Source organism: Helobdella robusta (assembly GCF_000326865.2).
Source record: "Helobdella robusta unplaced genomic scaffold HELROscaffold_10, whole genome shotgun sequence".
Taxonomy (NCBI): Eukaryota; Metazoa; Annelida; class Clitellata; order Rhynchobdellida; family Glossiphoniidae; genus Helobdella; species Helobdella robusta.
The window spans coordinates 92257-108493 of record NW_008703571.1 but is presented as its reverse complement, the minus strand read 5'-3'; the positions used below and the strand labels follow the sequence as shown (position 1 = coordinate 108493).

General features: G+C 33.3%; 1 protein-coding gene across 1 annotated transcript; it reads right to left on the bottom strand.

Annotated features, from left to right (window-relative positions):
- Window positions 1–8426: 8426 nt before the first annotated feature.
- Window positions 8427–8915, bottom strand: HELRODRAFT_150697 (hypothetical protein; the record flags this gene model as incomplete). Its single annotated transcript, XM_009011722.1, has 1 exon — window positions 8427–8915. A coding segment is annotated over one exon (489 nt), but the record flags the coding sequence as incomplete, so codon positions are not given.
- Between the last annotated feature and the right edge of the window lie 7322 nt (window positions 8916–16237).

Sequence of the window (16237 nt, the reverse complement as noted above, 5' to 3'; positions counted from 1 at the left end):
ACAAAAACTACTGTTGCTGCTACTATTGCTGCTACTACTACTGCTGCTGCTGCTGCTGCTACTACTACTACTACTACTGCTGCTACTACTATTACTACTGCTACTACTACTACCTACCTATTCATGTTTGTAGATACGTCAACAATGAAGCAGATATCCACAGACTTGTAACATATTGCATCAGCTGTTCGTTTGTATATTCATTCATTTCTCATTCGTTCAAGTGTTAGTTCGTTCGTTCGTTCATTCATTCGTTTGTTCATTTATTCATTCATTTATCTATTTATTTAGCGTTTCGTATGATCATTCAATTATTTAATCAATCAATCAATCGTACATTCATTCATTCATTTATTCCTTCATTCAATCAATCAATCATTCATTCCATCGATCACTCACTCACTCACTCACTCAATCACTAACTCGCTCACTCATTCATTCTCCCATTCATGTATTTATCCGTTATTTATATTTCCTTGTTTCTATTTTTTGCCTGGTATAATATTTTTAAATCGATAGAATTGAAATTTTTGATGTATGTAAGTATGTTTTTGTATGTTTGTATGTGTTTGTATGCGTTTGTATGTGTTTGCATCATCTAAATCATCATCATCTTGGTCATCATCATCATCGTCATCATCTTTATCGATATTATCATCATCATCCTGTTGTCGTTGTCTGTGCAGTTATGTTTGTTCTTTGTTTATGTTTCTGTTGTCTATGTTTTTGTTTTAATATCTTTGTTTTTGTTGTTGTTAACGTCTTGGTTGTTTTTTTTATGCTTTGTTTTTTGTCTTTTGTTTTTACGTATTGATTTTTATTACTTTGCTGGCATGATGTCATAATGCTGAACATAAATGAATATAGTTAAACTTGCATGTCACTGGTTCGTTATCCGGTTTTTTGGTGGTAGTAGTAGTAGTTGTAGTTGTCGTCGTTGTGGTAGTAGTAGGTTTAGTAGTAGTAGTAGTAGTAAAAGTAGTAGTAGTAGTAGTAGTCGTAGTTGTAGTAGTGGTAGTAGTAGTGGTGGTAGTAGTGGTGGTAGTAGTAGTAGTGGTAGTCGTCGTTGTCGTAGTAGTAGTAGTAGTGGTGGTAGTTGTTGTTTCAACGATTGGCAAAACTGAGGAGCAAGAATACTGGATGAGGTAGAGAATGAAACTGTTGAGACTGTCAAACTGATCGACCATGTAACTGTGGGTGCTATTTGGCGGGCTGCCCACTGATTGCAAGAGAATTTTCTGGAAATTATTTTTTAAATTTACTGAAAATGAGGTCATTTTAGTCTGGAAATAATTCTGAAATCTAGAGGAAAGAGTTTATTTTCAATTTAGACTAGAATGAATTGAAAAATTAAATTCATTTTGATTAATAAGTTTAATTTTAATTAATAAATTTGTTGAGTTATGTTTAAAGTTTATTTAAAGTTCATTATAAATATTTTAGTAAAAAAATTTCCAAATTCAAAAGCATTTCAAACTTTTTTCTCATAATCCGTAGACAGCGTAATTCCGACAGTAAAAATTTGAACCCTTTCTTTCAAAATACTCGCCTCTAAACCGGTCCTATCGGTTTCTTCGGTCGGATATTCGTAACTTACGAGTAGAAGGATCATCGGTACGTTCGGACGAGCCGATACGAACACATTACGAGCTTCTCTGAGTCCGGCGGCCAGGTTTGACTGGAATTTTTTTCGGTTGTTTTCTTTGAATGGCTTGTTTATGTTTGTAAAAAAAAGTTTGCTATAAAAAAATTGAAACGTAAATTTCAATAAAGTTGCACATTTGAAGAGTTACTATCGTCATCATTGACGTCATCTGTTCATCCTCTTCATCATCCTCATCACTTACTCTAATCTCAGATGATGGTTGGATGTTCCTTAAAATCCGTCGAATATTATCGATCGAGTTCGATTCGTTCAACCTCAACAAAACAGATGTATCGTAGCTGTACGTTACTATACCGACTCGAGTATTTGAAAAGTTGTTGTTGTTGCTGCTGTTACTATAACCGATATCGAAAGCTTCGACAAAGTTGATCAACATGGCTATGTAATAGTTACTCCAGGCATTGCTACTATCCGGTTGGCTGAAGATACGGGCCGAATTATCGATTAGTAGGACAATATCCGACTGACCCGGACACGACACGCCTTCGTGTTGTTTTTAAACATTTTCAGAAATAAACTAAGAATAAATTAGAATAAAAAAGTTTAAATACCCAAAAATATCATCATAAAAAAAATTAATTGTTCCTTGGTTAGCAATAATTCAATTAGGTATAAAATGAATAACAGTGAATTTGGATGGAATTCAATATTAAACTATTTTATTATTTACAAATAAATTATTTTAATTATTGAATTAAATGATTCTTTGAAAAAAAGTTATCTATTAATATTAAATAATGTAAAAGCAACAAAATAAACGAACTCGGGCCAAATTGAGAGCACAGAATATTGGTCAACTGGGGCAGTTTTGCCAGCATAAAGTTATACCCATTTAGTACGAGAACATCTCTACTTCTACCAAGAACCCTCTCTAGATAATTCCTATCCAACTGACCCATGACATCTACAAAAATAATTCTAACGCTGTTGTTTAGAAAGTAGTTGATATGAGTTTCGAAATCATATTGGCTGTAGATGTACGCATCGCTTAGAAAGAGGATGATGACTTTTGGGGTTTTGTCTCTTGAGCCGGCGTCTTCGGCTAGTACCTGAGTTAGTTTTAGGTATTTGCGGTAATGTCTGAGTTAATTTTTTAGGTAATTTAGGAAATACATGAATTATTTCTCTGTTAATGTAATTGTAAATTGAAAATTTTGAAATAGCTGTTTCAGATTTATGTGTTTGGGATGGTGGATTTTTATGTTTTTGTATTTTTTGTAAAAATAATTTTCTGTTTTGTATTTTTTTCCTGGAGTGATTTTTATTTGTTTAAGTAAGATTTTGTTTCAAATTTGTTTGCAAATCTGCTAAGTAAACAGGCGAGCGACTAGAAACTATTTTAAAAAATTCAATCAATAATCATTTTTATGAAACCTAGATTGAGTTGGACAAAAATAGTCAGAAAAAAAATTCATCCCAAGCAAAATCACAAACATATTTCCGGATGTTACTTAATCCTCGAGACGGGTCGGCATACTGAGAATCGATATTCGCCGGTATGGATTCGATCAAATCGGTAATGGTATTCTTATCGAACGAATAGTCGAGTGCGAATCTTGTCTGGTCGGCATACATGTCGTAGGTTACTAGGGATGTGCGAACTGAATCTTTACCGATAGGTAATGTCGATATGAAGAGGGTGAGGAAGTTTTTGCATAGGGTCCAATCAGCTGCCCTGTTTGGAACGTGGAGTGTCAACACCAGGTCGATACTCTGGCAGTCTGTCAGAGATTAGTCATTGATGTAATCGTAAATGAACAAAACAAAAAACCACACACACACACACGCACGCACACACACGCACGCATACTACACACAAACACACGAACCGGTCTGATTAAGAGGTTGAGTATTACAAGTAGCGTTCTGTACGCTTTTCAAAATAACACTCAACGATGTGAAGTCCGGTGTGGTCCAATAGTTGACCCCTTTGACCTGGGGTGGGGAGGAGATGGCCTGCAGTTGGTCCTCATCTACTGAGTCTGGGTTAAAGTTTAAAGGTTAAGGTAGTGGTTTTGAAATCAGGTCAAGAATAAATAATAACCATTTTACTTATTGCAATATAATCAGTTGTTGAAATATGAAAAAGTACAATATAAATCATTCATTTTCTCCCACACACACGCACACACAAACATACGCACAAATACCTGTCACTCCGATCACAAATACATTGATACCGGCATAATACGCCGCCTTTGCTTCTGGTACTGTTAAGTCGATGTTCAACGTAGCTTTGCCATCTGTGATCACAATGCCGATGTGAGGCACACCATATCTGCCGTGGTATTTTGTGTGTATGTGTGTGTATATATCTGTGTGTCTGTGTGTGTTTGTGTGTGTATTTCTGTGTTTGTGTGTGTGGTGTGTGTTCCACATACAAGATGTTATATGTCCGACATACACACACACACACAAACAGACACACATACACACACAATTTATATTTCATCATCTTTATCATCGTCTTTTTATTTATCATCAATAGTCATCATCATCTTCAGTTTCGTTGCATCCATTTATGGCATTGTTAACTTTCATTTTAACGTCATCATCAATTACTAAAGATGTTATCAGAGTAAATTTTTATTTCAATTTTATTCCTTCTATCTATCATTAATATATTTTCAAATATCATCATCATTAAAGCCTCATCACCATCACGTCACTCCACCACACACCATCACGTCACTCCACCACACACTATCACGTCACACACCATCACGTCACACACCACCACTCCAAACCTTCCACCCATCTCCGTCGAGAACATCTGCCTCATCATCTTCAATCCCTCGTACGTGTTCGTCATTCCATTTCCTGCCGGAAACTGATAGATCCTATCGACCAACTCCCTTTTGTCAAACACCTCATTGAGGCGGAACCTTTCCACGGCATAATTCCCAAACGTTACTACTCCCACTCGGGATTTATCCGGACCGATTTCCAAAGTGTTGACGATGGAGACGACAAAATTCTGGATTAGGAGCCAGTTATCCCACGAACCGTTGGCAGGATTGCTGTCTCGAATGCTTCCGGAATTGTCGAGGAGGAAGATGATGTCACTTCTGAGGCTGCAGTCGCTATTTGTGTTGGAGTCCTTGTTCGGTGCCTGTGGCGTCTGTGGTGGGTTTAGCTGAGCAAAAGCTGGCGATTTGGAAACAAATTTTTTTTTACAATTCTCTCATAATTATTTCTATTTCTGAGAAGGACCAGCAACACACACACAAACACACAGCGTATATTAATACATGTGAATCCACGCATCACGGTCACATTGCCTGTGATAGGCAAGAGTCCATTTGCAGTTGAACCCGGAAACTGTAACAGCAAACTTGAACCAGCAAACTTTCACCGTTTCACCGTCACGAGATCAAAAATACAATGCTTCACAAATTCAACCAACCAATCAAACAACCAGCCGAATCAACCAACCAATCAATCAAACAACCAGCCGAATCAACCAACCAATCAATCAAACAGCCAGCCAAATCAATCAACCAACCTTTATAAATAGCTGCAGAAAGAACTAAAACCAAAATACGTAAAAACTGATCATAATGGCAATCTCTCCATATTAAACAAACCGCCATCTTAACATTTGTTATTTTTAATTAATTAACTAATTAATTAGCTAATTAATTAATTGTTTGAATAATTAACACATTCATTCATTCATATTTGCACAATTTTATTTATACCTAATAGAAATTTTTATATAAAATTCGATTTCTCTCTTTGTTTTAACAACATTTTAAACAAACGAATGACTAAATAAATAAACTAATCAACCAATTAATTAACCGAATAATTGATTAATTTTAAAAAATTAATTAGTTTTTAAGCACATTAAGAAAGAGATAGCTTATATATATATAAGCTATCATACCATAGCTTATATATATATACTTTATAGATATTTTTTCACTATTATATATACATATATAAATGTTTGTGTGTGTGCGTGTGTGTGTATGTGTGGGTGTGTGTATCTATTGATTCACATTATTAATTCATAGAATGTAAATATATCCAATATGGAAAGTGTGTGTGTGTGTCTGTACGTCTGTTTGTTATGTGTGTGTGCGTGTCTGTATGTGTGTTTGCTATGCGTGTGTGTCTCTATGTGTTTTTGTTTGTGTGTGTGTGTGTTTGTTTTATGTATGTGTATATCTACGTTTACTTTCTTCTACACGTTACTGTCTCCACACTAATTAATTTTATAATGCAATCAATGCGATCATCATTATTAAATGTATCAGATATACAGTATCATGTTATTTAAAGCAATGAAGATATTACTGATTTTATGTATATCCGATTAGTTGATTTAAGCGCCTTTGAATGTTATTGAAGTGCACTATATGTATACATAAATTATCTATAATAATAAAACTAATAAATTTATATCCAATAATATATTACGTAATGCAATGAAAGTGTTTAAGATGATAAGAAAGTGTAGGAATGATGACGTTTGCAACAATATAGGCAGTTAAAATGATATTCAACGATGATAATGACGATGATGATGAAGATGACGACTATGATGACGACGACGATGATATGATAACAAGATGAAGCATGTTGGCGAAACCACGCTTACCTGTACATCTACGCCACCAAATTTTTGTATTAATGTTGTATGAATGTGCGTATTTATAATAAAAGACGCGTGTTTATGTGTATATTGATTTGTATGTACATGTGTGTATTTCTGGATGGTGATGTTTGTATACTTTTGCGTGTGTACAAGACCCGTGTGCTTACGTGTTGGTGTTTATATTGCATATTTTTATGTATTTTATTTTTAGGTATATAAGCGTATGTTTACATGCGTTTGTATGCGTGTATCTAAGATGTTTATTTTTTGTTTGATTTCGGAGTATACATTATAACTTGTTTTATTTAAACATTTTTTTCATGATTATAGGAACAGATTATAAAAAAACTATTTTCATTTACACCTTTGAGAATAATGAAAAGAGAAAATAAATTTTACTATCTAAGCAAAGTATACACATCCTTAAACAAATTAGATAGTATTTTTAATACCTGAAGCATTTCTGTATGTGTGTATGTATGTGTGTATGTATGTGTGTGTGTGTGGTGTGTGTGCTAACGTATCTAAGCCGTGTTCGAATCCAAGCATGCTAACCTATCTTAACAGGCAAACCGTTTCAGAGTGGCTAGCCCGTCAAAGTAGACCAAACAATAAAAAAAGAGGCAGTAGGAAAATGAATTTTAAATTAAATAATTCAACTAACTCATACGAAATTGAGGACAAAGAGTTCCTCTTTTCTCTTTTATCAAAGAGAAAAGAGGAACAAAACGAAAGCGGCCAAGTATTTGTGATGATGACTACCCAATAGCGAGTTATCTCTCTGACTCCAGCAGTGATGAAGATGAGCCGAATGAAAAGAAGAAAAGAGTTGCTCCACATCTTTCAACATTTTAGGCACCAACGTTTAATGCTAAAACGATACCAGATTCTAAAAAAACAAACGAAGACTCCTCATCGACCGAAACAAAAAAAATTAAAATCGTATTTTTATGTGTTGTATATATTTGGTGATTTTACATTTTATATATTTTTTAACTTTTTGAGATATGTTCGTGTAAAATGAAAAAAGTGATCAACTTTTGCGTTATGAACTATTGTGAACCTAAAAGAAATACCCGATTGAACGACTAAATCGAATAAACATTTTAACTTCTATTTGGTGATTTTACATTTTATATTTAACTTTTTTTAACGTTTTGTGATATTTGTGTAAAATAAAAAATGTAATTAATGTGATCTGCCTAAAACGCTCCAACAACTAAATCGAATAAACTTGTTAAAAATATTTTCTGAGATTTTTAATGCAAATTATTGAAACTCGAACTTTAGTATTAAAACACTTACTAACACAATCAAATTTAATTTAATTTTAGTAAAACTTATAAAAACTATAACAATCCATTGCATGGCAGCAATGGTGAAAATTTCATCCATTTATTCCAAGCGTGCTATCGAATCTAATTGTAGCAGTAAAGATGAAGTTTTGAAACATCTACAGGAGATAGAAGAAATAAAATGGAACTCGGAGTTATTGAAGGAAAGGAAAATGGAAAAATGTATTGAAGACAGGCGGTAAAATTGAAGAAGCTGCAAGTAAGCTGTGAGATTCAAATGCAAATTTGAGATTCATGCCATGGCTTAAAAAAATTTCATTAACTCCAACCAAGCCATCCATTCCAATCATGCTATCAAATCCATGCATGCGTTTCGTAATTTTCGAGTAAAAGAAAAAATGTAATTAAACAATTTTCGTCTTATGAACTGTCTAAAATAAATTCGGTCGGACAACTAACTCGAATAAACATTTTAACTTTATGAAAATATTTTCTGGAACTTTTAATTAAACCCGATCAAATTAGTGACTTTAATGTTTAAAAACTTACTAGCACTATCGAATTTTATTGAAATTAAATTAATTGTAGTTAAACATATAAAAATTATAAAAAAACTAAGATTATAGGGATCGCATTTAAAAGAAATAAGTTTACAATGTTTTTACTATACATCTTTAAAAGATAGTAAAAAAGAAAACGGATAATTCAGAGCAAAGAAACGGCATAAGCACTCTAACACTTATATTTTCATGATTAGTCATTTTGTTCCTCTTTTTTCTTTTTTCGACATCCTGCCATCTGAGGGTGAAATTGATCAATTATCCTCATCTTCGTCATCTCCAGCCTCACCATCACAAACGCCATCGTCTTCGGCATCCAGAACTGACGTGTCTGCATTCTCACTCAGCAATACATAATCCCTTGTACTGAATCCAAATTTCAGGACATCCTTCTCAAACAATTCCACGTATCTCCTGGCTTCTATACGGGCACTGTTAACATAAGTTCCATTAGCAGATCCAAGATCGATTATGTAAGGTTTGACTCGAGAGCTTTTTGAACCATCAGGTTTTACGTATGGTTGTAGTTTGTATTGCAAAACTGCGTGTTGTTTTGAACAGCTTGGGTGGTCCACGGGTATGTCTGCTACCAGTCTGTCTCTGCCTAATAGGTACGCAGATTGCCTGTGTAGGTGCATTAAGGGGAGTGCCTCATTGCCTTTGAATGGGTAAAAACGCCATCTTTTTTTTGGTCTTCGTGCCTCTGGGGGCTCGTTGTATTTGATGATTACTCCTCTGAATGTGTTTGTGTTTTCTGTTAACTTTCCTGATGTCTCAAAGTTCGGTTTTTCTGGTGGTTTTGACTCGACCTTGCTATTTTTGGTCGAGTTTTCTTGTTTATCTTTTTTCCCCGATGGTTGGGTAAAATTTTTTGATTCTTTTTTAATTCTTTTCTCGCGTGGCGGTGAAGAATCTTCTGGTGATAATCTTTCTCCTTTAATTTTACTATCGCCATGAGTCCTCTTGTGACTTTTGTTATGCCCATGTTCATATCTCGAACTGGAAGACATCACTAATTGAAAGTGTTGAAACTTACAATTAAATTTTGTTTTCAAGTTAGTAAGCGACGACTATTCATAAAATGAATGTACACGTAGAACCCTTACTTATATACCCTTCCAAAGTTTATTAGCTAGTTTCTTCCTTCGCTTGTAAATTTATTTTACAACACAGGCATCACTTTGTTTCAAAGTTAATAATATTAGAGACGTCAAAGAACATTTCGAAGTATTCACTATCATTTGTTTAGTTGGTGTATAAAGTGTATTTCCATTGACACTTTATTTCGGATTTAGTGTCAAGCTGGATGATTTGATAAGTTGTTAGTGTTTGATCGGCAGATTGACTGGTGTCAATTTTGAAACGTGACACTTTCTAAATTTATTCATTGTAATTATTGAATCAAGTAATTAATTAATTTAATCTTTTATTAATTACATTAATCAATTAGATGGTAAGTTACTAAAATCATCAACTAATCATGAAAATTTTTTTACTACCTTTCAAAAATGTATAGAAAAAACATTGTAAACTAATTTCTTTTAAATGCGATACCTATATTCTTAATTTGTTATAATTTTTATAAGTTCAACTACAATTAATTTAAATTCAATGAAATTGAAAAGTGCAAGTAAGTTTTTAAACATTAAAGTCTCTAATTTGATCGGGTTTAATTAATTTGTATGAAAAATCTCAGAAAATATTTTTAAAAGTTAAAATGTTTATTCGAGTTAGTTGTTCGATCGTTGGTTATACAGTATTTATTTTATACTGTTCATAACACAAAAGTTAATTAATTATATTTTTTTTACTCGAACATATCACAAAAAGTTAAAAAAAAACAAAGATATAAAATATTATATACACAAAATAAATACAGTATAACCAACGATCGAACAACAAAATCGAATAAACATTTCAACTTAAAAATACATTCATTCAAATTAATGAAGCCGCTAAAATTTAGAAACTATAAAACTATAATATTTTAATAACTTTACTATTACTACCAAATTTTTTACGATTTAAACTGATTGAAGTATAACAAAACAAAACTGGAAAAGCTGCAAGTCAGTTTTCTAGCAAATTGAGATACGTTACCAAATTTTATCGTGTATGCCGTCTAATGAATATAACGGAGGAAGGGAAGGAAAGCGGTTATGTATTCATGACGAAGACTTAACAATAGAGAGCTATCTCTCTGACTCAAGCGGTGACGAATATGAACCCGATGAAAAGAGTAGTTGCACATCCTTCAATATTTTACGTACAAAAATATAAAACCCCGACGAAAGCAACTTTTAAAAAAATTAACGTGGTATAAAGAATAAGAACGTATATACATTTTATAATTGACTTATATATATTATTATATTATATATATTATTTACTTATTTATTTAATTTATTTATATATATTATATATTTTATATTTGAGTTTAAACGTTTTGTTTGTGTATTCATATAAAATAAAAAAATGTGATCAATCAACTTGTGTGTTATTGTGTTATTATCGAACAATGAAAACGAATAAACATTTTAACTATTGATAAAAATACTTCTCGAGATCTTAAACACAAATTAACGAAACCTGAACAAATTAGGAACTTCAATATTTAAACATCTTACCGACACTATCAAATTTTATATAATTTAAATTGATCATAGTGTACAAAAGTTTTCTAGAGTCAATTAACCTATATATAATATGATGACCAAATATTATAAACTTTTTTCAAAGCCATAAAATTACGGTTCAATAACAAAAATGATCTCCAACCAAACATTGCCAAAAAGTAATTGAGTTATTTTTTAACCAAAACTTAAATAAAATTTTGATTTTTAAACTTACAAAATGTTGGTAAATAAATACGAAAGTAAGTATTACATTACGTCGAAGAACGAATTCTCTCAGAAATTAACATCCTTAGAACAACACTGAGCGCGCCGTAAATGATTTTATCAATTTTTTCCAAACTTTTTTTGGGTAGCGATTCTAGCAAACTTTTTGTAGCATCAAAACACCTGAAAACATCAACGAAAGGTTTGACGTAGAGGAATGGCAAATCGATGGTTGATAACTCGTATATGCTGTTATAATCTATAAAACTTTTGAGGTAAGAATTGAGAAATTTTTCCGTCGCGAGCAGTTCACTAAAATTTCTCTGGCTCATGAGTTTGATATAGAATGAAGTAACCAAACACGGCCAAAGTTCGACGAATCGAGATGGAATTATTAGTTGTATAATGCGCTTGAAAACTTCACTTTTGAAACTATTTTGAGTTAGCATGATTAATTCCGGATTTTTTTCCAGCTTATTTAAAACTGCATCACTGTTGTAAGGCTTATCTGAGAACGTGGATTTAAATATTTTAACAAATTCCAAACACACAGATAATGTTGAGATGGTAGCTAGGTCTTCTTCATTTGTGGTAGTTGAAACGGTGTTGACGATTTTTAAATATTCGCAAGCTGCGGCTGAAACTGAACAAACATCTGTGGAATACTTTCTTTTTGCGTTGAGAATCAAATCGCTGAAATTTTCTAAAAGAACTTTAGTAACTTTAGAGCAATCAAATGATTGGCTTTTTAATATAAATCTAATAGAATCCCATACGCGGAAGAGTGATAGAAGAAATAACGGAGAAGATTTTAAGAATTCAAATAAAAACTCGGCACGTGTGACAGGCAAACAGTTGTTGAATGCATCGATAACGTGAATTATAAAATTTAATTCTAAAAAGTATTTTGACTCGATTAAGTTGAGTAATTTTGAGTTGATGAACTTCACCAAGCGCTTCAGACCCCACCTAAAGACAACAAAATCAGAAAACGCAGTAGCGGTCACCACGCAAGCGTTACAAAACAACAGAGATGGAGGAAGTGACGTCATTAGGTCCATTATTCTCCTGATCGCGTAGTGATCCGATACGAACCGACATTCATTTATGTTATCGACCGACTTACCGGTTTCTGTGTCAGAAATGAAGTTTGGAGTGGTCTTTATTTCAGTTGATTTCAAGTGTTTGTTGATGACTGTCCACAACCAGGGTTCCATGTCTCGAGGTGAGGTCGAAATTTTAGTCGTAAGTCTCTGTAAAATAATGAATGTGTTATAACCGCTGCAATAGTCGAAGTGCTGTTTTGAACATTTGAGCCAACAATTAACTCCGATTTATTGTCTTTGTTTTGGTTTTATAGTTTTATGTTCTAATCAGATATCTCTGTAGAATTGTAAAATTGTGGAAAGTAGTAGTGAGGTTGGAGCTGTTGGATTATGGAGTTGCACTGTGAGGCGATTGTGCGACATTGAGCGCATTTTTGGGATTAGTGAATGATTCGCTGTTTCTATTACTGCTGGCATTCAAATAAACATTTAAACAAGTCTTTTTTCAAAGCATTTGCGTTTATCTATCAGAAATCAGTGAGCCTACGAAAGATCGAAATAACCTGATGATCGTGCAAGCTACAACAACATGCAGCAATTGTGTTAAACGTAGAAGGTTATCATGTAAATATAAATTAATAAAATACAACAAAAAGAATAAAACGCACCTGTACAAGTTGTATGAAGCAGTTGACTTTAGACGGAGAAGCCAAACCAGAGCACTCACAGTTGGCACAACCATCCACCGTCTTCCTCTCATCATACTCCAACAGTACTTCCACAATCTCCATGCAGTATCGTTCGTGGTAGTCTCTTGCAACCACACCACCACCATCAACTGATCCATCACCGAAAAAACCAGTTGGGAATTTCCCAGAGCTGATAATAAATTCGTAATAATTGATCAAGTTTGACATGGCTTTATCGTCATTTTCTGTTAGAAAAAGCTCCATTTCCATCCAGTTTTTAAAAGTTAAAATGCTTTCTTTATTCGATAGTAATAAATTTTTTTGAAATAAATTTTGAACTCGAGTTAGTCTGACAAGTTCATAATTATCATTATCCACACAAACGTTTTCTATATCTCCTGTGTTATGATTGCTTCTGCCGATGTTAAATGATTCCTTTACGTTAGCGGAATTTGAAGACGCACACATCTGTAATCTGATCTCAGGGTAGATTCTCGTTGCCGAAAAGCAAATAACTTGAAGAAATTTTTTCGGAATTATCCCAAAATTGTCATTAGTACCTACCGCAATTTTAGATTTGATACAATGGATATCATCGATGATAGAAACATTAAGATACTTCCCTCGCACGAAGTCGATATACTCGAGTAGGTAGTCTAACATGAACTGAAGATCCTGATTTGACTTAGGACTGAGTTGATTGATAATTTTTCCAGAAGTTTCAAGATATAGTTCGTATAACCTGTTAGATGTTTTTTCGTTTTCAAGTTTTGCAATGCTCTGCACGACGTGATCTGTGATGAGAGCCAGTCCAGAGAAGTGGCATGGTGATAATGTTGATATGTCTTTGGTGAGGAATTGGATAAAAATTTGATGGAATGTTTTGAAGAATTTGTGATGGTTCGATGATAACATGGATATGAGTTGGTCGAACCATTCCTTTGTTGATGTTTCTGGTGTTGTTGATGTCATAGTTGTTGATGTCATAGTTGTTGATGTCATAGTTGTTGATGTCATAGTTGTTGATGTCATAGTTGTTGATGTCATAGTTGTTGATGTCATAGTTGTTGATGTCATAGTTGTTGATGTCATAGTTGTTGATGTAGTAGTTGGTGCGGGAATTTCACTATCGATATTTATTTTATTATTTGCTATAGAGTTCGCCGTCTTCAGAACGAATTCCAAGAGGGATTGGCTAGCCTGAATAAGTGTATTTTTGTATCCGGCGAAAATAATTATTTTACAATTGTGTTGTAGAATTATTATTTTTGCCACACATTCCATGATTTTTTACTACCGGACTAAAGTTACCTAAGGAATGTAGGTTAGAGTTGTTAGATTATGGGATTGGGCTGTGAATTATTGGCGATCGAGTGTATTTCTGTGATTAGTGAATGATTCGGTGTCTCTATTACTGCTGGCATTCAAATAAACTTTTAGACAAGTCTCGGTTTGAAGCAGTTGTGTTTATCTACCAGAAACCTTGAACCTACTGAAGATATCGACCAACTTGACAATCGTGGAAGTTACAACATTGGTGCCAGAAGTACAGAAGTGGGATCTTTGAAGTTACAAAATTGGTGCCAGAAGTGCAGAAGTGGGATCTTTGAAGTTACAACATTGGTGCCAGAAGCGGATTTTTTTACGGATTAAAACTTTCTGCAATGAAGAACGCCGGCACTAAAAAACTTGAAATAACTAATTTAAAAAAGAAATTGTGATAATGAAACTTTGACGCAAAAGGACAAAAAGACTAAGGAACGCTCTGGTGAACGAAGGTGACGATCCTAAGAAGTTTCAATTACCGAATCCATCAGCAATCGAAATATCTGCCGAATTGAATTAAAAACTCTTCGACCAACAGGCCGAAGATATGAATAAAAAACTCGATCTACAAGCAACAGAAATATTGGTCAAAATAAGAGACTTCAAAGAGGAATTAAAAAGACGGATCAATAAAATAGAGCAGAAAGTTGATGAGTTAAGCCAGAAAATAAGTCGTGCATTTTTTTCATATAATCGTCTAACAATTAAAGATTATTAAATGTGAATTAGCTAGTTAATTAATTGATTTTTTTGTCTTTTTACACAAATACAATTAATTCAACCCAGAATAAACTGAATAAAAAACAAAACAGTGAGAAATTTGATACCTGAAGCATAGCATGCCATTCTTTACTAATTCCATCCTCATCATGTTTCGTACTTACTCTACTATCGCTGCCACCATCATTTTTATTTGCGACAGCATTATCGCCGGATGATGATGATAGGGGTTTAGAGATTTTAAATTCAACGGCGTCCAACTTTTCAGATAACAAATTTAAATGTTTCAAAAGACCTACGTCACGAAATATATAAAAAGTAAGTTTCATTATCACGCAACTTTTTAAATTAACATAAATTAAATTATAATTAAAAATTCGATGTAATAATTAATAATGATAATAACTATTGATAGTTTTACAACGTGGCACCACATAAAATAAAAAAAAACATAATATATAGACGAAGTGATGGTGTAAGGACTAAGGCGGCTGGTCCTGCTGATGCAGTGACCTGGTTCAAAAGCAAAGTGAGCAATGTGTGCGCTTCTCTTCTTGCTACCTTTGAGAATTAACTAACAAAGAATTAAAAAATACATGGAATAATAAATGAAATTATATTTTAACTAGATAACGTATTGAAGTGATATAATTAACAAGATATGAGGATAAAATTGTAGGCACCGAATCCGTTATGCTTGGTGATGCAGTCATGAAGAATGTTCAAAGATCTCTGTAGTTGTTCTTGGAGAGGCAGTTGCAATGACGTCATCTCCTCGTCATCATCATCTACATCCATGACTGCTGTAAATGTGTTCAACGAGTGAGTGAATGAGTGAATGAATGAATGAATGGATGAATGAATGGATGAATGAATGGAGGAATGAATGGAGGAATGAATGGATGAATGAATGGATGAATAAATGAATGAATGAATGAATGAATCAATCAATCAATCAATCAATCAATCAAGCAAACAACATACCTTCAATCAGCTGCTGTGTCATCATCTTACACTGGCTTTCATACTCCTCAAACATCTGCCCGGGCAGCTTGCCAGATCTTGAATAATAAAAATAATAATAAATTAAAAAAAACAATAATAATAAAACAACAACAACGATAATAATAATAATAATAACAATAACAGACTTGTGTAATGCAGTTATTAGTTTCATTCTTGTGTCTGGTACATTAGGCAACTTGAATGAATGAGTGAATGAATGAATGAATGAATGAATGAATGAATGAATGAATGAATGATAAATGAATGAATGAATGAATAAATAATCATCACAGCCAACAGCAAACTTACAAATCTTGGCTTCAACAGACAGGGCAAAAACTTTGCCATGAAAAACGGTTTGTTGAATAAGCTGGTTTTAAAAATGAATGAATGAATGAATGAATGAATGAATGAATGAATGAATGATTGAATGAATGAATGAATGAATGAATGAACAAACCGACAAGTAAAAGAATAAAAGAGTGAA